Here is a 24,188-nt window from a genome sequence, read left to right on the forward strand (position 1 = left end):
GATATAATCGAACATTAACTCTTAACTGCACTTATTGGTATCCTTTTAGGCCATCTTAAGCATCTCGGCAACTGATAAGGATGAAATGCTCCCGGGGACAAAGTTTACATACTATTCGGCGGAGAAAGAAAACAATTTCACAGTGGTGGATCTTCGCGGTACTGTGCTGTTCTTCCCCGTTAGCCTCCAGTGCACACACACAAATACGACACAGAAAACCCAGGATGTGGTTCTATAAAATGTAGAAATTTAGATTCCAAGACTACGGTCAATGGAATCACAATGGGAGACTCGGGAACTGCTGGTGGTTTCATCCGTCGTGGTACAGCGAGCATTTCTGTCTGTAATATCGGCGCCCCGTCTTCCGCTAGAACAGAACTCAGCAGATGGCGAATTTGTAAACTTTCCTTGTGTTCTTAAATCAGGAGGAAGAAAGAAAACAAGTGTCAGAAGTATGAGCAAAGTATATGAGTCAGCACAAGGTGATTGTATCACCATCTTCACGTTTATAGACAAGCAACAGGATCCTTGCAGCGGCGGTGCGACGAAAATATATTTAGTCAAACCAATCTCCGCTAAAGCAAAACGTATTGAGTGTTTATCCAGAATAACAAAAAGAGTTTAAAAAAATAATAGCGCCACACCTGGTTACAGGTTGTGGGTGGTATTGCAGTTTAGCCCAATTGTCATATAACCCATGGAAAAGTGGGTGTTATTTTGTTTCTAATTCTGGACAATGAAATATTACAAAATTTTTCCCGAAATAGTTTATATCCTTCTTATAGAAAAGAGAATAGTGGTCACCAGAAGTGTCACGTAAAAGTGTGTCCCACCAATATTTACAGAATAGGTGCCCCCAATTATCACTAGAATGGGACTCTCGTATTTGCGCATGCATGACCAATGTGCCACATGCTGTGGTGATGCATGCGCATTACAGCACCCATAGACACAGAGATGTGACTACAGCAGTAGTCAATGCATGCTCACGACTGCTCCATTCACGGGCATATTGGGACCCCTATTCTTGGGATCAGTGCACCCCAAGTGTGATGCTGCTTCAGCACTACAAACATGACTGCTGCCTCTGCACCCCTAGTGTGACTGCTGCCTCTGCACTCCAAATGTGACTGCTGCCTCTGCACTCCAAGCATGACTGCTGCTCTGCACTCCAAGCATGACTGCTGCCTCTGCACTCCAAACATGACTGCTGCCTCTGCACTCCAAGCATGACTGCTGCCTCTGCACTCCAAACATGACTGCTGCCTCTGCACTCCAAACATGACTGCTGCCTCTGCACTCCAAACATGACTGCTGCCTCTGCACTCCAAGCATGACTGCTGCCTCTGCACCCCAAGAGTGACTGCTGCCTCTGCACCCCAAGAGTGACTGCTGCCTCTTGACCCCAAATATAACTTCTGCCTCTGCACCCCACCTCTGACTGCTGCCTCTGCACTCCAAGCATGACTGCTGCCTCTGCACTCCAAGCATGACTGCTGCCTCTGCACTCCAAGCATGACTGCTGCCTCTGCACTCCAAGCATGACTGCTCCCTCTGCACTCCAAGCATGACTGCTCCCTCTGCACTCCAAGCATGACTGCTGCCTCTGCACTCCAAGCATGACTGCTGCCTCTCCACTCCAAGCATGACTGCTGCCTCTGCACTCCAAGCATGACTGCTGCCTCTGCACTCCAAGCATGACTGCTGCCTCTGCACTCTAAGCATGACTGCTGCCTCTGCACTCCAAGCATGACTGCTGCTCTGCACTCCAAGCATGACTGCTGCCTCTGCACTCCAAGCATGACTGCTGCTCTGCACTCCAAGCATGACTGCTGCCTCTGCACTCCAAACATGACCGCTGCCTCTCCACTCCAAGCATGACTGCTGCCTCTGCACTCTAAGCATGACTGCTGCCTCTGCACTCCAAGCATGACTGCTGCCTCTGCACTCCAAGCATGACTGCTGCTCTGCACTCCAAGCATGACTGCTGCCTCTGCACTCCAAACATGACCGCTGCCTCTCCACTCCAAGCATGACTGCTGCCTCTGCACTCTAAGCATGACTGCTGCCTCTGCACTCCAAGCATGACTGCTGCTCTGCACTCCAAGCATGACTGCTGCCTCTCCACTCCAAGCATGACTGCTGCCTCTGCACTCTAAGCATGACTGCTGCCTCTGCACTCCAAGCATGACTGCTGCTCTGCACTCCAAACATGACTGCTGCCTCTGCACTCCAAGCATGACTGCTGCTCTGCACTCCAAGCATGACTGCTGCCTCTGCACTCCAAGCATGACCGCTGCCTCTGCACTCCAAGCATGACCGCTGCCTCTGCACTCCAAACATGACCGCTGCCTCTCCACTCCAAGCATGACTGCTGCCTCTGCACTCTAAGCATGACTGCTGCCTCTGCACTCCAAGCATGACTGCTGCTCTGCACTCCAAGCATGACTGCTGCCTCTCCACTCCAAGCATGACTGCTGCCTCTGCACTCTAAGCATGACTGCTGCCTCTGCACTCCAAGCATGACTGCTGCTCTGCACTCCAAACATGACTGCTGCCTCTGCACTCCAAGCATGACTGCTGCTCTGCACTCCAAGCATGACTGCTGCCTCTGCACTCCAAGCATGACCGCTGCCTCTGCACTCCAAGCATGACCGCTGCCTCTGCACTCCAAACATGACCGCTGCCTCTGCACTCCAAGCATGACTGCTGCCTCTGCACTCCAAGCATGACTGCTGCTCTGCACTCCAAGCATGACTGCTGCCTCTGCACTCCAAACATGACTGCTGCCTCTGCACTCCAAGCATGAATGCTGCTCTGCACTCCAAGCATGACTGCTGCTCTGCACTCCAAGCATGACTGCTGCCTCTGCACTCCAAACATGACCGCTGCCTCTGCACTCCAAGCATGACCGCTGCCTCGGCACTCCATGCATGACCGCTGCCTCTGCACTCCAAACATGACCGCTGTCTCTGCACTCCAAGCATGACCGCTGCCTCTGCACTCCAAGCATGACCGCTGCCTCAGCACTCCAAATATGACTGCTGCCTCTGCACTCCAAACATGACTGCTGCCTCTGCACTCCAAATATGACTGCTGCCTCTGCACTCCAAACATGACTGCTGTCTCTGCACTCCAAACATGACTGCTGCTCTGCACTCCAAACATGACTGCTGCTCTGCACTCCAAGCATGACTGCTGCCTCTGCACTCCAAACATGACTGCTGCCTCTGCACTCCAAACATGACCACTGCCTCTGCACTCCAAATATGACTGCTGCCTCTGCACTCCAAACATGACTGCTGCCTCTGCACTCCAAACATGACTGCTGCCTCTGCACATCAAGCATGAATGCTGCCTCTGCACTCCAAGCATGACTGCTGCCTCTGCACTCCAAGCATGACTGCTGCCTCTGCACTCCAAACATGACTGCTGCCTCTGCACTCCAAGCATGACTGCTGCCTCTGCACTCCAAGCATGACTGCTGCCTCTGCACTCCAAGCATGACCGCAGCCTCTGCACTCCAAGCATGACCGCTGCCTCTGCACTCCAAACATGACCGCTGCCTCTGCACTCCAAATATGACTGCTGCCTCTGCACTCCAAACATAACTGCTGCTCTGCACTCCAAGCATGACCGCTGCCTCTGCACTCCAAACATGACCGCTGCCTCTGCACTCCAAGCATGACCGCTGCCTCTGCTCCAAGCATGACCGCTGCCTCTGCGCTCCAAACATGACCGCTGCCTCTGCACTCCAAATATGACTGCTGCCTCTGCACTCCAAACATGACTGCTGCCTCTGCACTCCAAACATGACTGCTGCTCTGCACTCCAAGCATGACTGCTGCCTCTGCACTCCAAGCATGAATGCTGCCTCTGCACTCCAAGCATGAATGCTGCCTCTGCACTCCAAACATGACTGCTGCTCTGCACTCCAAACATGACCGCTGCCTCTGCACTCCAAGCATGACCGCTGCCTCTGCTCCAAGCATGACCGCTGCCTCTGCGCTCCAAACATGACCGCTGCCTCTGCACTCCAAATATGACTGCTGCCTCTGCACTCCAAACATGACTGCTGCCTCTGCACTCCAAACATGACTGCTGCTCTGCACTCCAAGCATGAATGCTGCCTCTGCACTCCAAGCATGAATGCTGCCTCTGCACTCCAAACATGACTGCTGCTCTGCACTCCAAATATGACTGCTGCCTCCTGACACCAAATATGACTTCGGCCTCTGCAACTTAAGTGTGACTGCTTCCTCTGTACTCCAAACATGACTGCTGTCTCTGCACTCCAAACATGACTGCTGCCTCTGCACTCCAAGCATGAATGCTGCCTCTGCACTCCAAGCATGAATGCTGCCTCTGCACTCCAAACATGACTGCTGCTCTGCACTCCAAATATGACTGCTGCCTCCTGACACCAAATATGACTTCGGCCTCTGCAACTTAAGTGTGACTGCTTCCTCTGTACTCCAAACATGACTGCTGTCTCTGCACTCCAAACATGGCTGCTGTCTCTGCACCCCTAGTGTGGCTGCTTCCTCTGCATTGCAAACATGACTGCTTTCTCTGCACCCCATGTGTGACTGCTGCCTCTGCACACCTAGTGTGACTGCTGCCTCTGCACCCCAAGAGTGACTGCTGCCTCTGCACCCCTAGTGTGACTGCTGCCTCTGCACCCCAAGAGTGACTGCTGCCTCTGCACCCCAAGAGTGACTGCTGCCTCTTGACCCCAAATATGACTTCTGCCTCTGCACCCCAAGAGTGACTGCTGCCTCTACACCCCAAGAGTGACTGCTGCCTCTTGACCCCAAATATGACTTCTGCTTCTGCACCCCATGTGTGACTGCTGCCTCTGCACACCTAGTGTGACTGCTGCCTCTGCACACCTAGTGTGACTGCTGCCTCTGCACACCTAGTGTGACTGCTTCCTCTGCACCCCAAGAGTGACTGCTGCCTCTGCACCCCAAGAGTGACTGCTGCCTCTTGACCCCAAATATAACTTCTGCCTCTGCACCCCACCTCTGACTGCTGCCTCTGCACTCCAAACATGACTGCTGCCTCTGCACACCAAGCATGAATGCTGTCTCTGCACTCCAAACATGACTGCTGCCTCTGCACTCCAAGCATGACTGCTGCCTCTGCACTCCAAGCATGACTGCTGCCTCTGCACTCCAAGCATGACTGCTGCCTCTGCACTCCAAGCATGACTGCTGCCTCTGCACTCCAAGCATAACCGCTGCCTCTGCACTCCAAGCATGACCGCTGCCTCTGCACTCCAAGCATGACCGCTGCCTCTGCACTCCAAACATGACCGCAGCCTCTGCACTCCAAGCATGACCGCAGCCTCTGCACTCCAAGCATGACCGCTGCCTCTGCACTCCAAACATGACCGCTGCCTCTGCACTCCAAATATGACTGCTGCCTCTGCACTCCAAACATGACTGCTGCCTCTGCACTCCAAACATGACCGCTGCTCTGCACTCCAAGCATGACCGCTGCCTCTGCACTCCAAACATGACCGCTGCCTCTGCACTCCAAATATGACTGCTGCCTCTCCACTCTAAGCATGACTGCTGCCTCTGCACTCCAAACATGACTGGTGCCTCTGCACTCCAAACATGACTGCTGCTCTGCACTCCAAGCATGACTGCTGCCTCTGCACTCCAAGCATGAATGCTGCCTCTGCACTCCAAACATGACTGCTGCTCTGAACTCCAAATATGACTGCTGCCTCCTGACACCAAATATGACTTCGGCCTCTGCAACTTAAGTGTGACTGCTGCCTCTGCACTCCAAACATGGCTGCTGTCTCTGCACCCCTAGTGTGGCTGCTTCCTCTGCATTGCAAACATGACTGCTTTCTCTGCACCCCATGTGTGACTGCTGCCTCTGCACCCCTAGTGTGACTGCTGCCTCTGCATCCCAAGAGTGACTGCTGCCTCTGCACCCCAAGAGTGACTGCTGCCTCTTGACCCCAAATATGACTTCTGCCTCTGCACCCCAAGAGTGACTGCTGCCTCTACACCCCAAGAGTGACTGCTGCCTCTTGACCCCAAATATGACTTCTGCCTCTGCACCCCATATGTGACTGCTGCCTCTGCACACCTAGTGTGACTGCTGCCTCTGCACCCCAAGAGTGACTGCTGCCTCTGCACCCCGAGTGACTGCTGCCTCTTGACCCCAAATATAACTTCTGCCTCTGCACCCCACCTCTGACTGCTGCCTCTGCACTCCAAACATGACTGCTGCCTCTGCACCCCAAGAGTGACTGCTGCCTCTTGACCCCAAATATGACTTCTGCCTCTGCACCCCAAGAGTGACTGCTGCCTCTGCACCCCTAGTGTTGCTGCTGTCTCTGCACTCCAAACATGACTGCTGCCTCTCCACTCCAAGCATGGCTACTTTCTCTGCACCCCATGTGTGACTGCTGCATCTGCACCCCATGTGTGACTTCTGCCTCTGCACCCCAAGTGTGACTGCTGCATGTGTACTCCAAACATGACTGCTGCCTCTCCACTCTAAGCATGACTGCTGCCTCTGCACTCCAAACATGACTGCTGCTTTGCACTCCAAATATGACTGCTGCCTCTGCACCCCATGTGTGACTGCTGCCTCTGCACCCCATGTGTGACTGCTGCCTCTGCACCCCCTATAGCTTTGTGCACTGAGTCGACATATAAAGGTCTCACATACTAATGATATCACACATTATCTCTGACCGGTAGTTGCATTTTCTTTTCTGCAGATAATACAGCAAAAATCGTAGTGAAGAACGGAGCATTTAATCGCGGTGTGACCAAGTTTCACTACCTGCCAATAGTCATCTCTGACAACGGAGCGCCGCCTCTGAGTAGCACCAATACTCTGACCATCACTGTCTGCAAGTGCGATGAAGAAGGGAAATTCACATACTGCGAGGAATACCTAAAGCAGGCGGCAGTGTCGTCCTTGACCATCATCATCATCTTCTGCAGTCTAGCGCTAATCCTTCTGTGCGGTGAGTCCCCATGCCAGGTCTGGTGTCTACATCCAATGACTACTTTTTTGGCCAGTTTTACACATCCATAATTCACGGTTCCAATATCCAATGACCAGTCGCGGGACTCTTGACCCAAACCCAACATTTTGATCAGCTCCATACTCGGACCATGAAAGATGGATGTGTTAAACTGACCCTACACTAGTTTATGTTGGAGCACGGGTGTCCACATAAGCAGTTTACAGTCTTGACTTTCATCTCCGATTTTGTTTTTGCAGTGCTCATAGCATTTTTGATACTGCGGAGGATGCGCAGTAATGGCCCCCTGATGTTAATGAAGAACCCAGCAGAAATCCACGAGCAGCTGGTGATCTACGACGAGGAAGGAGGAGGAGAAATGGACACCAATGGATATGATGTGTCCGTCCTCAACTCAGTGCGTAGGAACGTGGTGAGGTCAAAGCCTGACGTGGAGCCTTACCCCAACCTGTACGCCCATGTCCAGAAACCGGCCAGAAATGGAGACATGTTTTCCATGATCGAAGTGAAGAAAGACGACGCGGACAACGATGGAGAATGTCTACCCTACGACACCCTTCACATATTCGGCTACGAAGGCTCGGAGTCGAATGTGGAATCTCTCAGCTCCTTGGAGTCCGGATCATCGGATTCTGAAATCGATTACGATGTGTTAAATGACTGGGGTCCTAGATTTAAGATGCTGGCTGACCTGTACGGCCTGGAAAACCTTGAAGAGTTTCCTTATTAACCCGGTTGCCAAGTAGACACCCAACAAGCACATACTTCTATATTCTCCACCCTTTCTGACCACCATTGAGGTGGACAACCAGTAGAAGTTTTGGCAACTCTTTTAGAATGTCTAGGAGGCTCCTGGATAAAAAAAAAAAAGCGCTCCCAGCCTCCCAGAAGAGTTGTCAAGTCCCCCAGCATGTTCTCCTCCAAAGTTTTCTTCTGCACTGGCCAAAAAAATTTGGCTTAAAATTTTGCAAGCCAGAAACCTGATCCTCCAGGAAAAAGATTTCGAAAAGTTGTCTAACATAGTCAAATGAAAAAGAAAGATGGTGTAGATCACATTGTGCCTTATCTGCCTTTTGGGGGGAAACAAAAAGAGCAACCATGTTCCCGGTCAGCCCTCCTTAATGTTAACCCCTTACTAACACATCGTATTTTGCGGACTCTTTGAAGCGCTTTTTAAGCACGCAACCGTATAAGATTTTTACAAAAAATTTTGAATTTATAACTTTGTGTATATATGGGAATTTTTTAAAGTTTTTTTTTTATTCATATTTTCGGGTAGCTGGAAACTATATTTTTACTTCTTTTTTATACACCTTGAACTGGGAGGGTGACTAGTATATAGCACCATCTGCTGGCTAGGACTTGTTACTGCACCACAATATTTTTTTTTTTCTAATATTTTAATAAAGAGAATACAATAAAACACAAAGTATCTGTAACTATACATGGTCTAGGATCCATTGGTATTGGCCTCAAAGATGGGAAATAGATGAAGCAGGGGACATCATAGACTCATAGCATGGCACTGTTATTGGGCACCATAAGGTGCTGTCATTTAGGCTCTGAGTTGTATGGTTATGCCACCATTGTGGGCACTAAGAGATGGTATCACAGAGGGAACTAGGAAGTATAATGCCCAGTGGTTAAGATACCCCATATATCCTTGCTTTGAAACATAGATCTTCAGTGATCACAAGTGTCCAGTGGGAGGTCCCTTCTTGTGAAGTGTCCTGGTTCCACCTCTTGGTCCAAAAATAATTACGGTATATCATTTTTTTTTACCTAAATACATTCAATTAGGGCTAAAAATCATTTTTTTTGCAATCCGGTTTCATAAAAGAAACATACAAAGTCTCCCATTGGATCGTCAAAATAAGCTCACTGAAGGATTCTCAGTTAACTCATTCTGCAGCAAGCAATAAACTAGAAGGAAAAGAGTGCAACATTTGTAATAAAAATCCAACTGCAAAAATGATTTTCTTTTAGCCAAAAATACATGCATTTAAGCAAAAGTGATCCCCTTTGCTTTCTGCTCTGAATAACGGTTGTAGGGTCCAATTGGTGGACGCTATAGCTGTCACTTATTGTAGAGGGGAGGAGTTAGGGAGAATTTAGTGCAGAGAGAGTCCGCCCACTGGACTCTTGTGATCACAGCAGGATAGCCATTAAAGCTTTTTTTATGATCATGCAATAGTTAAATCGTGCATGCTTTACTAAGCATACGTGTTCTTAATGGGTAGAGAGGAGTAAGCAGCTGCAAGATACTTTTAATGATGCCTTATTTCCCATGAGAATAAAGAATCGGGCATGTTAAAATCCAACATGCCCAATCCTTCTTTCCCTTGACTTCCTTCAAGGACGTATCATGTGTATGAGCCCCCGTGTGTCCATCACTTCATCTTTCAGGAATCAAACAATGAAGGATCTTAGTTCTCCTTGACAGCAAGCAGAAGTTTTAAAAACTATATAGTTGGTCATTCACTCTTTCATTTCCATTTTATCCTTAAATACTTGCGTGTATTAACGTAACCAAGACTGTGAAGTTTAAGGGGTGAGAACCCAGGCACCCGGAGTGAGATTATCAAATTGTAGGCTATTTGATGTGGTCTACGGTCATAAATCAATTGAGAGACACTCAGGAAAAGTTGGAAACTCTCCTTTCAGACCATCAGAACGAGCTCGCTAACGGTTTATCAGTTAACTCATTCTGCCACTGCCAATAGACAGCACAACACAGAAGCGGTGCTTTTACAGGCTCTTTGAGTCCAGCCAATTCAACTTTGAGGTGGTCTTCGGTCAGAAATCAGCTGAAAGGAGCTCAGAAAAAGAGAGAAAAAGTTAAAAACTCTACTTTCAGGCCATCAGAACAAGCACACTAACGGTTGCCCAGTTAACTCATTCTGCCACTGCCAATTGACAGCACAACACAGAAGCAGTGCTTTTACATGCTCTTTGCTTCCAGCCAATACAACTGTGGTCTGCAGTCAGAAATCAGATGAAAGGAGCTCAGAAAAAGAGATAGAAAGTTAAAAACTCAACTTTCATTCCATTCGAATGAGTTCTCTAACTGTTTTTCAGTTAACTCATTCTGCCACAACCAATAGACAGCACAACAAAAAAACAGTGCTTTTACAAGGTCTTTGTTTCCAGCACATATAACTTAGATGTCGTGTGTGGTCAGAAATCAGCTAAAAGGAGCTCAGAAAAAGAGAGAGACAAAAGTTAAAAACTGTACTTAAAGCAATTAGAATGAGCTCGCTAACTGTTTTTCAGTTAACTGATTCTGCTACAACCAATAGACAGCACAACAAAGAAGCAGTGCTTTTACAAGGTCTTTGCTTTAAGCACATATAACTTTGATGTGGTGTGTGGTCAGATATCAGCTGAAAGGAGTTCAGAAAAAGAGAGAGAGAGAAAAGTTAAAAACTCTACTTTCAGGCCATTAGAATGAGCTCACTAACAGTTTCTCAGGTAACTCATTCTGCCAATATATAGCACAACACAGAAGCTATGCTTTTACATGCTCTTTGTTTCCAGCCAATTCAACTTTGATGTGGTCTGTGGTCAGAAATCAGCTAAAAGGAGCTCAGAAAAAGAGAGAGAGAAAAGTTGAAAACTCTACTTTCAGGCCATTAGAATGGGCTTGCTAACAGTTTCTCAGTTAACTCACTCTGACAAAATACAGCACAACACAGAAGCAATGTTTCTACAGGCTCTCTGTTTCCAACACATACAACTTTGATGTGGTCTGCGGTCAGAAATCAGCTGAAAGTAACTCAGAATAAGAGAGAGAGAAAAGTTAAAAACTCTACTTTCAGGCCATTAGAATGAGCTCGCCGATTGATTTTCAGTTAACTCATTTTGCCGCCACCAATACAGAGAGCAACACAGAGTCGGTGCTTTCACAGGCTCTTTGTTTCCACTTCCATAGGTGCCGCCCGCAGTGTTCTTTTGCACACTTTTGGGTTGGATAGCGGTAGGGTATAGGGCATGCCTCTAAATTGGGGTCTCGATTTGCAATACGCCAAAGACCTCATTAAGTGCAAATCTCGTCCACTTTCCTGGCACTTTTATTAAATCCTTTCCAAAATTAATGACCCACAAAGCCATATTTTTTTGCCGTTTTATCCTCTGGTGGAGGATTGTCAATCTGCTGCAGACTATTAACCCTATATATTCATCTCTCCTTCCTCAGGGATACTTATGTGATTAATTACTTGAATATAGCTTCCGCTAACCATGGTCCCCTGACATTTAGCAGCTGCTGGAAGACTGAGGCGCAGATATAATGAGACGAGGTATCTCGTCCACCGCCATCACATCACGTATAGTGCCGCTCTCGCCCGGTTAGGAGACCTCTGTAATGATTTATATCATGTCTTATTGGAATTGTATAAGTGTTCGGATACTAACCGCCATCATACTTCTATAGGATTTCATTATGTCATTGTTTTGTTATTGTAATACGTATCTCTACAGGGATTGGGTGGGGGAGGGGGGCGATATTTTGTGTTATTTTTTTATTTTGCTTTTTCAATATTTTTATAAAATTAATAAAACAAGTTATACAAAAAATAATCATCAAAGCAATTGGTAAATTATTTTTTTTTGCAATTTATAGAAGAGTGTGAATGTTGAGGATATGTGCATGTGTCAGCCATAACATTAAAGGGGTTGTCCATCAACCCACTCACCTCTGGGCTCGTTTTTCTATTCTTTTTTTTCTTCTTTTTTTTTTTTTACTGAAATGCACTTATTTGGTGCTAAAAATCATTTTTGTAATTGGGTTTCATTAAAAATTTTGCACCGTTTGGCTTTTACAGGCTCTTTGTTTACAGCACATTCAACTTTGATGTGGTCTATGGTCATAAATCAGCTAAAAAGAGGTCAGAAAAAGAAAGAGAGAAAGGTTAGAAACTCTCCTTTCAGACCATCAGAATGAGCTTGCTGATGGTTTGTCAGTTAACTCATCTACAGCCGTCAATAGACAGCACAATACATAGGCAGTGCTTTTACAGGCTTGTTTCCAGCACAATCAACTTTGATGTGGTATGCGGTCGTAAATCAGCTGCATGTCAGAAAAAGAGAGAGAAATTAGATAGTCCTATCAGACCATCAGAACAAGCTCGCTGACGGTTTCTCAGTTAGCTCATTGTTCCGCCGCCAATAGAAAGCACAAGACAGAGGCGGTGCATGTACAGGCTTTTTGTTTCCAGCACATTCAACTTTGATGTGGTCTGCAGTCATAAATCAGCTGAGAGGAAGTCAAAAAAAGAGAGAAAAGTTAGAAAATCTCCTATCAGACCATCAGAGCAAGCTCGCTGATAGTTTCTCAGTTAACTTCTTCTGCCCCCACCAAAAGACAGTGCTACACAAAGGTGGTGCTTTTACAGGCTCTTTGTTTCCAGCACCTAAAACTTAAATGTGGTCTGTGGTCATAAATCAGCTGAGAGGAGGTCAGAAAAAGAGAGAGAAAAGTTATAAACTCCTATCAGACCATCAGAACGAGCTCGCTGACGGTCTCCCAGTTAATTCATTCTGCTGCCACCAAAAGACAGTGCAATACAGAGGCTTTCAAAGTCTTTTTGTTTCTAGCACATTCAACTTTGATGTAGTCTGCAGTCATAAATCAGCTGAGAGTAGGTCAGAAAAAGATAGAGCAGGAAAAGTTAGAAACACTACCATCAAACCATCAAAACAAGCTCGCTGATGGTTCTTCAGTTAGCTCATTCTGCCACCGCCAATATACAGCACAACATAGAGGCTCTTTGTTTCTAGCACATTCAACTTTGAGGTGGTCTGTGGTCATAAATCAGCTGAGAGGAAGTCAGGAAAAGAGAGAGAAAAGCTAGAAACTCTCCTTTCAGACCATCAGAACGAGCATGCTGATGGTTCCTCAGTTAGCTCATTCTGCCGCCAATAGACAGCACAACACAGAGGCGGTGCTTTTTCAAGCTAGAAACTCTATCAGACCATCAGAACAAGCTCACTGATGGTTTCTCAGTTAACTCATTCTGCCGCCGTCAATAGACAGCACAACACAAAGGCGGTGGTTTTACAGGCTCTTTGTTTCCAGCGCATTCAACTTTGATTTGGTCTGCGGTCATAAATCAGCTGAGAGGAAGTCAGGAAAAGAGAGAGAGAAAAGCTAGAAACACTCCTTTCAGACTGTCAGAACGAGCACGCTGATGGTTTCTCAGTTAGCTCATTCTGCCGCCAATAAACAGCACAACAAAGAGGCTGTGCTTTTGCAGGCTCTTTGTTTCCTTGCATATTCAACTTTGATGTGGTCTGTGGTCATAAACCAGCTGAGAGGAAGTCAGAAATAAAAAGAGAGAAAAGTTAGAAACTCTCCTATAAGAACAAGCTCACTGATGGTTTCTCAGTTAACTCATTCTGCCATCGCTAATAGACAGCGCAACACAGAGGCGGTGCTTACATAGGTTCTTTGCTTCCAGCACATTCAACTTTGATGTGGTCTGCGGTCATATATCAGCAGAGAGGAGGCCAGAAAAAGTAAGAGAGAAAGGTTATAAACTCTCCTTTCAGACCATTAGAATAAGATCACTGATGGTTTCTCAGTTAACTCATTCGTCCACCTCCAATCGACAACACAACACAGACGCGGTGCTTTTACGGGCTCTTTGTTTCCATCACATTCAACTTTGATGTGGTCTGCCATCATAAATCTCTTTTCAGACCATCAGAAAGAGCTTGCTGATGATTTGTCAGTTAACACATTCTACAGCCATCAATAGACAGCGCAATACAAAGGCAGTGCATTTGCAGGCACTTTGTTTCCCAGCACAGTCAACTTTGATGTGGTCTGTGGTTATAAATCAACTGAGAGGCAGTCAGAAAAAGAAAGTGATAAAGGTTAGAAACTATCCTTTCAGACCATCAGAATGAGATCACTAATGGTTTCTCGGTTAACTCATTCTGCCGCCACCAATAGACAGCACAACACAGAGTCGGTGGTTTTACAGGCTCTTTGTTTCCAGCACATTCAACTTTGATGTGGTCTGCGGTCATAGATCAGCTGGGTGGAGTGCAGAAAAAGAGAAAAGTTAGAAACTCTATTGTCAAAACAAGCTTGCTTACAATTTTTTCAGTTAACTCATTCTGCTGCCACCAATAGACAGCAGAACACAGAAAAAGTACTTTTGCAGGCTCTTTATTTCCAGCACATTCAACTTTGATGTGGTCTGTGGTCATAAATCAGATGAGAGAAGGTCAGAAAAATAAAGAGAAGGAAAAGTTAGAAATTCTCCTTTCAGACCATCAGAACCAGCTCACTGATGGTTTATCGGTTAACTCATTCTGCAACCGTCAATATATAGCGCAACATAGATGCGGTGCTTTTACAGGTTCTTTGTTTTCAGCACATTCAACTCTGATGTGGTCTGTGATCATAAATCAGCTGAGAGGAGATCAGAAAAAGAGAGAGAAATGTTAGAAGCTCTCCTTTCAGACCATCAGAAAGAGATCACTGACAGTTTCTCAGTTAACTCATTTTTCCGCTGACAATAGACAGCACAACACAGATGCGGCGCTTTTGCAGGCTCTTTTGTTTCCAGCACATACAACTTTTATGTGGTCTACAGTCAAAAACGAGCTCAGAAAAGCTCAGAAAAAGAGAGAATGAAAAGTTAGAAACTCTCCTTCACACATTTCAGAAAGACCTCACTGATGGTTTCTCAGTTAACTCATTCTGCCCGGCCAATAGACAGTGCAACATAAAGGCGGTGCTTTTACACTGTATTTGTTTCAAGCACATTCAACTTTGATGTCATCTGCGATCATAAATTACCTGAGAGGAAGTCAGAAAAACAGAGAGAGATTAGTTAGAAACTCTCCTATCAGACCGTCAGAACGATGCCACCACCAATAAACAGGGCAACACAGAGGTGGTGCTTTTACAAGCTATTTGTTTCCCGAACATACAACTTTAATGTGGTCTGTGGTCGGCAATCAGCTGAGCGGAGCTCGGAAATAAAGAGAAAAATTAGAAAATCTCTAATCATTCAATCAGAACAAACTTGCTGATGGTTTCTCAGTTAACTCATTCTGTAGCCACTAATAGACAGCACAACACAGAGACTGTAGAAAGGCATACGGTGCAACATTTATAATAGAACTCAATTAAAAAAATGATTTTTAGACAAAAATACTGGCATTTAGGTAAGAAAAAAATGTCTCCAATAATGGACAGATTTATTTTTCAGCTCATTACGATTTCAGCGATTCCAGATTTATATCATTTTTTTATGTTTTGCTACTTTTGAAATATAAAAACGTAAAAAAAAAATTTGCAAAAAAAATAATTTGGCTTTGCATCATCATATTCTTAGTGCTATAACTTTTTTATTTTTTCGCCAACAAAGTTATATGAAGCTTTGATTTTTCGGGACAAGCTGGTGTTTTCACTGATGTCATACTTTATAATATATACCTTTTTAATCACTTTTATTCTATTTTTTGTCTAGCACTAAAATGAAAAAGCAGCATTTTTGGCATTTTGTTACGGTGTTCGCTTTATGAGTTAAATAATGTGACAGTCACTTTCCGTCCAGGTCAGTGGCTAGTACTGGTAGCATTGTTCCATCCTCCTCTTCCAATCTTTGCTGGTACATTCAATAGGTAGATAATGAAGGATTGGGCCAGGTGATCCACGATCAAACCACAGATCAGACCCAAAAATAAATTTAGACCTTAAACCAGATACCATAAATAAATAAAACCTTAGACCCTAACAAAATGTTCTGCATGGTAAAGTTAAAGCTTTCCTTTTGCAGGAACTAAGGGCCCAATGCCGACCCCTGTCAACAATCCCATAGTATTATCCTCCTCTACCATCTGTACAGTGCACAGTACAGTCACGGGGTAACATTCTCCTGGAATCACCAAACCCAGACTCCTCCATCAGACGCAAGATAGAGAAGTGCGATCCTCACTGCACAGAACATGTTTTATCCAGAGTCCAGGGGTGGCAGCTTTATACTACTTCATCCAACGTTGTGTTTGGTGATGTATGGCTCAGCCATGAAGCTCCCGGTGGGGGGAGCAGTGTTTGTGCTGATGTTAATACCAGAGGAGGTCTGGACTCTGCAGTTATGGAGTCAGCAGTGTTGGTGACTTTTCTGCCCTCTGCTCCTCAGCACTCAGTGACCCAGTTCTGTAACGTTATGGGGTCTCCTGAGTTCCTTCCACTTCTCAATAATATTACTCACAGGTGATGGGGGAAGATTTAGAAGGAATAAATATCATGGATGGACTTGTTGCGCCGGTGGCTCCTATTACAGGACTACGCTGGTATCAGTGAGCTCTGCACCAGCGACTGATCTGTCTCGTGTTAGTAAAGGCAGACAGCACGGCGGGGGGGCCGGAGGATATACACCGAGGGACAAGGGGTTGAATGTTATATAGCGGGGGATGAGGGGATAGATGTGATATACCAGGGGTCGGATATTATATATGGGGGCCGAGGCACAGGAGGTTATACACCGGGAGCGAGGGGTTGGATGTTATACACCGGGGTGGCAAGGGGCTGGATGTTACATAAAGGGGGATGAGGGGATAGATGTGATATACCCGGGGTCGGATATTATATACGGGGGCCGAGACTCTGGATGTTGTACACCGGGGGCCGGATATTATACACCGGGGGCAACAGGGATAGATGTTATACACCGGTGATGAGGGACCGGAGGTTATACACTGGGGACAAGGGGCCGGAGGTTATACACTGGGGACGAGGGACCGGAGATTATACACTGGGGACGAGGGGCCAGATGTTATACACTGGGGGGCGAAGGGACGGATGTTATACACTGGGGGCGAGGGGACGGATGTTATACACTGGGGACGAGGGGCCGGAGGTTATACACTGGGGACGAGGGGCCGGAGGTTATACACTGGGGACGAGGGGATGGATGTTATACACTGGGGGGCAAAGGGACGGATGTTATACACTGGGGGGCGAGGGGACGGATGTTATACACTGGGGACGAGGGGACGGATGTTATACACTGGGGGGCGAAGGGACGGATGTTATACACTGGGGACGAGGGGACGGATGTTATACACTGGGGGGCGAAGGGACGGATGTTATACACTGGGGGGCGAGGGGACGGATGTTATACACTGGGGACGAGGGGCCGGAGGTTATACACTGGGGACGAGGGGACAGATGTTATACACTGGGGACGAGGGGCTGGAGGTTATACACTGGGGACGAGGGGACAGATGTTATACACTGGGGGGCGAGGGGACGGATGTTATACACTGGGGACGAGGGGACGGATGTTATACACTGGGGGGCGAGGGGACAGATGTTATACACTGGGGACGAGGGGACGGATGTTATACACTGGGGACGAGGGGACGGATGTTATACACTGGGGGGCGAGGGGACAGATGTTATACACTGGGGATGAGGGGCCAGAGGTTATACACTGGGGGTGAGGGACCAGATGTTATACACCGGGGACGAGGGGACGGAGGTTATACACTGGAGGGCGAGGGGCCGGATGTTATACACCAGGGACGAGGGGACGGATGTTATACACTGGGGGGGGGGGCGAGGGGCCGGAGGTTATACACTGGGGACGAGGGGACGGATGTTATACACTGGGGCTGAGGGGACCGATGTTATACACTGGGGACGAGGGGCCGGAAGTTATACACTGGTGGTAAGGGGATGAATCTTATACACTGGGGGAGAGGGGCCGGATGTTATACACTGGGGGGCGAGGGGACGGAGGTTATACACTGGGTACGAGGGGACGGATGTTATACACTGGGGGGCGAGGGGACAGATGTTATACACTGGGGGGAGAGGGGCCTGTTGTTATACACTGGGGGGCGAGGGAACGGAGGTTATACACTGGGGGGCGAGGGGACGGATGTTATACACTGGGGGGAAAGGGGCCTGTTGGTATATATCGGGGACAAGGGGACGGATGTTATACACTGGGGACGAGGGGACGGATGTTATACACTGGGGGGGAGGGGACAGATGTTATACACTGGGGACGAGGGGACGGATGTTATACACTGGGGACGAGGGGCCAGAGGTTATACACTGGGGACGAGGGGATGGATGTTATACACTGGGGATGAGTGGCTAGAGGTTATACACTGGGGACGAGGGGACGGATGTTATACACTGGGGGGCGAGGGGACGGATGTTATACACTGGGGACGAGGGGACGGATGTTATACACTGGGGGGCGAGGGGACAGATGTTATACACTGGGGATGAGGGGCCAGAGGTTATACACTGGGGGTGAGGGACCAGATGTTATACACTGGGGACGAGGGGACGGAGGTTATACACTGGAGGGCGAGGGGCCGGATGTTATACACCGGGGACGAGGGGACGGATGTTATACACTGGGGGGGGGGGGCGAGGGGCCGGAGGTTGTACACTGGGGACGAGGGGACGGATGTTATACACTGGGGCTGAGGGGACGGATGTTATACACTGGGGACAAGGGGCCGGAAGTTATACACTGGTGGTAAGGGGATGAATCTTATACACTGGGGGAGAGGGGCCGGATGTTATACACTGGGGGGCGAGGGGACGGAGGTTATACACTGGGTACGAGGGGATGGATGTTATACACTGGGGGGCGAGGGGACAGATGTTATACACTGGGGGGAAAGGGGCCTGTTGTTATACACTGGGGGGCGAGGGGATGGAGGTTATACACTGGGGGCCGAGGGGACGGATGTTATACACTGGGGGGAGAGGGGCCTGTTGTTATATACCGGGGACAAGGGGACGGATGTTATACACTGGGGACGAGGGGACGGATGTTATACACTGGGGGGAGAGGGGCCTGTTGTTATATACCGGGGACGAGGGGTCGGATATTAAATACCTGTGATAATGGTACTAAATAATAAAAACTAAATCTGGCATCAAACATAAAACAATTCTAAACTTCTAGTAAAAAAAAAAACTTCTAGCACTAATTTCCTAATAATGACCCTTTCCATAAATGACATGAAGAATTGTTGCAAGTGACGGAACTTTCTTTGCTTCTCAGAGCTTGTGCTGATAATCGCAGGATTCCATTGTTTGCTCGGTACAATCCTGACAGTTACAGTCATGTAAGGTAAAAAGCAATTAACATCTGCTGCAGTTTTGCTGATTGACGTGTAAATCAATCCTGACTGGCGCTTGTCAGTCACCTGATAATGTCATGTCCATAAATCAACACTTGGTGGCAGTGTTCTCTGTCTCCTGTCTCTGTTGTTGTTTGGAGGTGATTGAAACCTGACAGGCTCCCGTCCAATCAATCACCGCTGCGGAGCAGCCATTAACCGCCACACGACAATTAACGTTTTACATTTATGTTCCCTGCATCCTGATATGATGACATCTTCTAAATAAAATCTGCGCCAAAGTGACATTTAAAAACCAAAGCAATAAACTACGGTATAAATGTAACAGCGAGGATATGAAATCCCAAATCTTTGTAATAAACATTTATTGATTCTTTGCTGTTTATAGTTTTTTTTTTCCACATATCTGTAGTTTTTTTTTTCCGACAGGAAAAAAAAGAAAAAAAAGACTCAATTTTTTTGGAGGTGGAAAAATCCATTCCAGAAAATGCTCCTTTTTTTCTCATTTTTGGAGGCTTTTTTTTTCCCCGGAGAGGTTTGGAAGTTTTTTCTTTTCCACGCAGGGCTTTACAACCTCTCAAAGAAGAGTCATTACTAATTTTTTTTTCTTGGTGGCTTTTTCAAAACCTCTTCAAAATAAGAAAAAAGTTAATTACTTCAGTAGTTAAAGCTGCTGTCATGAAGCTATCCTGAATTTATTAATATGTAATATCCTTGTCTATGAGTCCATTCAAAATGTGTACAGTTAACCATAGGTAATAAGTTGTCCTGGGGTCTATGGCTGTTTTGGTAACAACCTGATGATACAAAGTAATAAAGTAACATTTTATGTTATGAAAATATCACTTGTTGTTATGTTTTAGTTTTGTAAAAGGGTAAATAATCCTGCAGTTATTTAATGACCTGCAATACTCGACAGTGACCACTAGATGGCACTGCACACAATAGATAGAAGATAAGGAAAGCTCCAGGTTGTTCTATCACTTGTTCTATGAAGAATGTTTGGACTTTTTCTGTCTGTAACTCCTGGATTTGGACTCTCAGGCCTCAATTCTGATCTAACCCAAAAGAAGATGCAAAATTCACTTTTAGGGTCTGATTTATCTCCATTTCCTGCACCATAGTACGGTACGTCGTTCACTTTTTTTCAGACATTACACTCTGGGAATGGTTGGACTGTGGTGTTTTTCAATTAAATTAGAGACAGGAAATCCAGAAAAAGTGTCCAAACCTCTATTTATATACGTCCTCATAGTATTTGTATTATTTATGATATCCTAAGTTCTGAACACATTATTGAATCTCTGTATCAATTAAATATATAGATAGATAATAGATAAATAGATAATAGATAGATAGATAGATAGATAACAGATAAATAGATAGATAGATAACAGATAGATAGATAATAGATACATAATAGATAGATACATAGAAAATAGATAGATAATAGATACATAATAGATAGATAGATAATAGATAGATAGATAATAGATGATAGATAATAGATGATAGATAGATAGATAATAGATAGATAGATAATAGATAGATAGATAGATAGATAGATAGAAAATAGATAGTTAGATAAAAGATACATAATAGATAGATAATAGATAGATAGATAATAGATGATAGATAGATAGGATAGAAAGATAGATGATATATAGATAGTCAGATAGATAGATAGATAGATATTCTCCTTTCTCCTGACATTAGAGATGATGATATAATGGCCGTTCCTCTCAGTACAGATCGTCTCTTGATCTCCTCCCCGGTGTCTCCGTCTCTTTCATCTCCAGCTTCCTATTGATGCAGGTCGGGGTGTAGTGGGGGCAGGCGGACCCTTTGTCACATCTCCCCCTTCCTTCCTTCCATCCTTCCTTCCATCCTTCCTCCAGCGCTCCCTCTATACTTCCAGCCTCAGTCTCTTTCTTCCGTCCCTCTTCTCCTCCATCCTTCCTCTGGCGCCCCCTCCATACTTCCAGCCTCAGTCTCTTTCTTCCATCCCCCCTCTCCTCCATCCTTCCTCCTGCGCTCCCTCCATACTTCCAACCTCAGTCTCTTTCTTCCGCCCCCCCCCCTCTCCTCCATCCTTCCTCCGGCACTCCCTCCATAATTCCAGCCTCAGTCTCTTTCTTCCGTCCCCCCTCTCCTCCATCCTTCCTCCGGCACTCCCTCCATACATCCAGCCTCAGTCTCTTTCTTCCGTCCCCCCTCTCCTCCATCCTTCCTCCGGCGCTCCCTCCATACTTCCAGCCTCAGTCTCTTTCTTCCATCCCCCCTCTCCTCCATCCTTCCTCCGGTGCTCCCGCCATACTTCCAGCCTCAGTCTCTTTCTTCCGTCCCCCCTCTCCTCCATCCTTCCTCCGGCGCTCCCTCCATACTTCCAGCCTCAGTCTCTTTCTTCCGTCCCCCCCTCCTCCATCATTCCTCCGGTGCTTCCACCATACTTCCAACCTCAGTCTCTTTCTTCCGCCCCCCCTCTCCTCCAACCTTCCTCCGGCACTCCCTTCATACTTCCAGCCTCAGTCTCTTTCTTCCGTCCCCCCTCTCCTCCATCCTTCCTCCGGCACTCACTCCATACTTCCAGCCTCAGTCTCTTTCTTCCGTCCCGCCTCTCCTCCACCCTTCCTCCGGCGCTCCCTCCATACTTCCAGCCTCAGTCTCTTTCTACCGCCCCCCCTCTCCTCTATCCTTCCTCCGACGCTTCCACCATACTTCCAACCTCAATCTCTTTCTTCCGCCCCCCCCCTCCTCCATGCTTCCTCTGGCGCTCCCTCCATACTTCCAGTCTCGGTCTCTTTCTTCCGTCCCCCCTCTCCTCCATCCTTCCTCTGGCGCTCCCTCCATACTTCCAGCCTCAGTCTCTTTCTTCCGTCCCCCCTCTCCTCCATCCTTCCTACGGCACTCCCTCCATACTTCCAGCCTCAGTCTCTTTCTTCCGTCCCCCCTCTCTTCCATCCTTCCTACGGCACTCCCTCCATACTTCCAGCCCCAGTCTCTTTCTTCCGTCCCCCCTCTCATCCATCCTTCCTCTGGCGCTCCCTCCATAGTTCCAGTCTCAGTCTTTTTCTTCCGTCCCGCCTCTCCTCCATCCTTCCTCCGGCGCTCCCACCATACTTCCAACCTCAGTCTCTTTCTTCCGCCCCCCCCTCTCCTCCATCCTTCCTCCGTCACTCCCTCCATACTTACAGCCTCAGTCTCTTTCTTCCGTCCCCCCTCTCCTCCATCCTTCCTCCGGCACTCGCTCCATACTTCCAGCCTCAGTCTCTTTCTTCCGTCCCCCCTCTCCTCCATCCTTCCTCCGGCGCTCCCTCCATACTTCAAGCCTCAGTCTCTTTCTTCCGTCCCCCCTCTCCTCTATCCTTCCTCCGGCGCTTCCACCATACTTCCAACCTCAGTCTCTTTCTTCCGCCCCCCCCCTCCTCCATCCTTCCTCTGGCGCTCCCTCCATACTTCCAGCCTCAGTCTCTTTCTTCCATCCCCCCTCTCCTCCATCCTTCCTACGGCACTCCCTTCATACTTCCAGCCTCAGTCTCTTTCTTCCGTCCCCCCTCTCCTCCATCCTTCCTCCGGTGCTTCCTCCATACTTCCAGCCTCAGTCTCTTTCTTCGTCCCCCCTCTCATCCATCCTTCCTCTGGCGCTCCCTCCATAGTTCCAGTCTCAGTCTTTTTCTTCCGTCTCGCCTCTCCTCCATCCTTCCTCCGGCGCTCCCACCATACTTCCAACCTCAGTCTCTTTCTTCCGCCCCCCCTCTCCTACATCCTTCCTCCGGCACTCCCTCCATACTTCCAGCCTCAGTCTCTTTCTTCCGTCCCCCCTCTCCTCCATCCTTCCTCCGGCACTCCCTCCATACATCCAGCCTCAGTCTCTTTATTCTGTCCCCCCTCTCCTCCATCCTTCCTCCGGCGCTCCCTCCATACTTCCAGCCTCAGTCTCTTTCTTCCGTCCCCCCTCTCCTCCGTCCTTCCTCCGGCGCTCCCTCCATACTTCCAGCCTCAGTCTCTTTCTTCCGTCCCACCTCTCCTCCATCCTTCCTCCGGCACTCCCTCCATACTTCCAACCTCAGTCTCTTTCTTCCGCCCCCCCTCTCCTCCATCCTTCCTCTGGCGCTCCCTCCATACTTCCAGTCTCGGTCTCTTTCTTCCATCCCCCCTCTCCTCCATCCTTCCTCCGGTGCTCCCGCCATACTTCCAGCCTCAGTCTCTTTCTTCCGTGCCCCCTCTCCTCCATCCTTCCTCCGACACTCCCTCCATACTTCCAGCCTCAGTCTCTTTCTTCCGTCCCCCCTCTCCTCCATCCTTCCTCCGGCGCTCCCTCCATACTTCCAGCCTCAGTCTCTTTCTTCCGTCCCCCCCTCCTACATCCTTCCTCCGGCGCTTCCACCATACTTCCAACCTCAGTCTCTTTCTTCCGCCCCCCCTCTCCTCCATCCTTCCTCTGGCGCTCCCTCCATACTTCCAGCCTCAGTCTCTTTCTTCCGTCCCCCCTCTCATCCATCCTTCCTCTGGCGCTCCCTCCATAGTTCCAGTCTCGGTCTTTTTCTTCCGTCCCCCCTCTCCTCCATCCTTCCTCTGGCGCTCCCTCCATACTTCCAGCCTCAGTCTCTTTCTTCCGTCCCCCCTCTCCTCCATCCTTCCTACGGCACTCCCTTCATACTTCCAGCCTCAGTCTCTTTCTTCCGTCCCCCCTCTCCCCCATCCTTCCTCCGGCGCTTCCTCCATACTTCCAGCCTCAGTCTCTTTCTTCCGTCCCCCCTCTCATCCATCCTTCCTCCGGTGCTCCCACCATACTTCCAACCTCAGTCTCTTTCTTCGGCCCCCCACCTCCTCCATCCTTCCTCCGGCACTCCCTCCATACTTCCAGCCTCAGTCTCTTTCTTCCGTCTCCCCTCTCCTCCATCCTTCCTCCAGCACTCCCTCCATACATCCAGCCTCAGTCTCTTTCTTCCGTCCCCCCTCTCCTCCATCCTTCCTCCGGCGCTCCCTCCATACTTCCAGCCTCAGTCTCTTTCTTCCGTCCCCCCTCTCC

At 48.0% G+C, this 24,188-nt stretch overlaps 1 protein-coding gene across 4 annotated transcripts in view; it reads left to right on the top strand.

The window, feature by feature from the left end:
- CDH5 (cadherin 5) overlaps positions 1 to 11,500 on the top strand; it is a 171,200-nt gene extending 159,700 nt beyond the window's left edge. For 3 of the 4 annotated variants that reach the window (XM_073659161.1, XM_073659159.1, XM_073659162.1), the window contains 3 exons: positions 50 to 158; positions 6,752 to 7,003; positions 7,264 to 11,500. In XM_073659161.1, the coding sequence (XP_073515262.1) occupies positions 50 to 158; positions 6,752 to 7,003; positions 7,264 to 7,754 (852 nt within the window). In that variant the 3' untranslated portion in view covers positions 7,755 to 11,500. The remainder of the gene's footprint in view (positions 1 to 49; positions 159 to 6,751; positions 7,004 to 7,263) is intronic. The other variant, XM_073659160.1, reaches the window with a different exon arrangement.
- The last annotated feature ends 12,688 nt before the right edge of the window (positions 11,501 to 24,188 follow it).

Source organism: Phyllobates terribilis, unplaced genomic scaffold (genome assembly GCF_046119375.1).
Source record: "Phyllobates terribilis strain yellow unplaced genomic scaffold, ASM4611937v1 Scaffold_13__5_contigs__length_258822181, whole genome shotgun sequence".
Lineage (NCBI taxonomy): Eukaryota > Metazoa > Chordata > Amphibia > Anura > Dendrobatidae > Phyllobates > Phyllobates terribilis.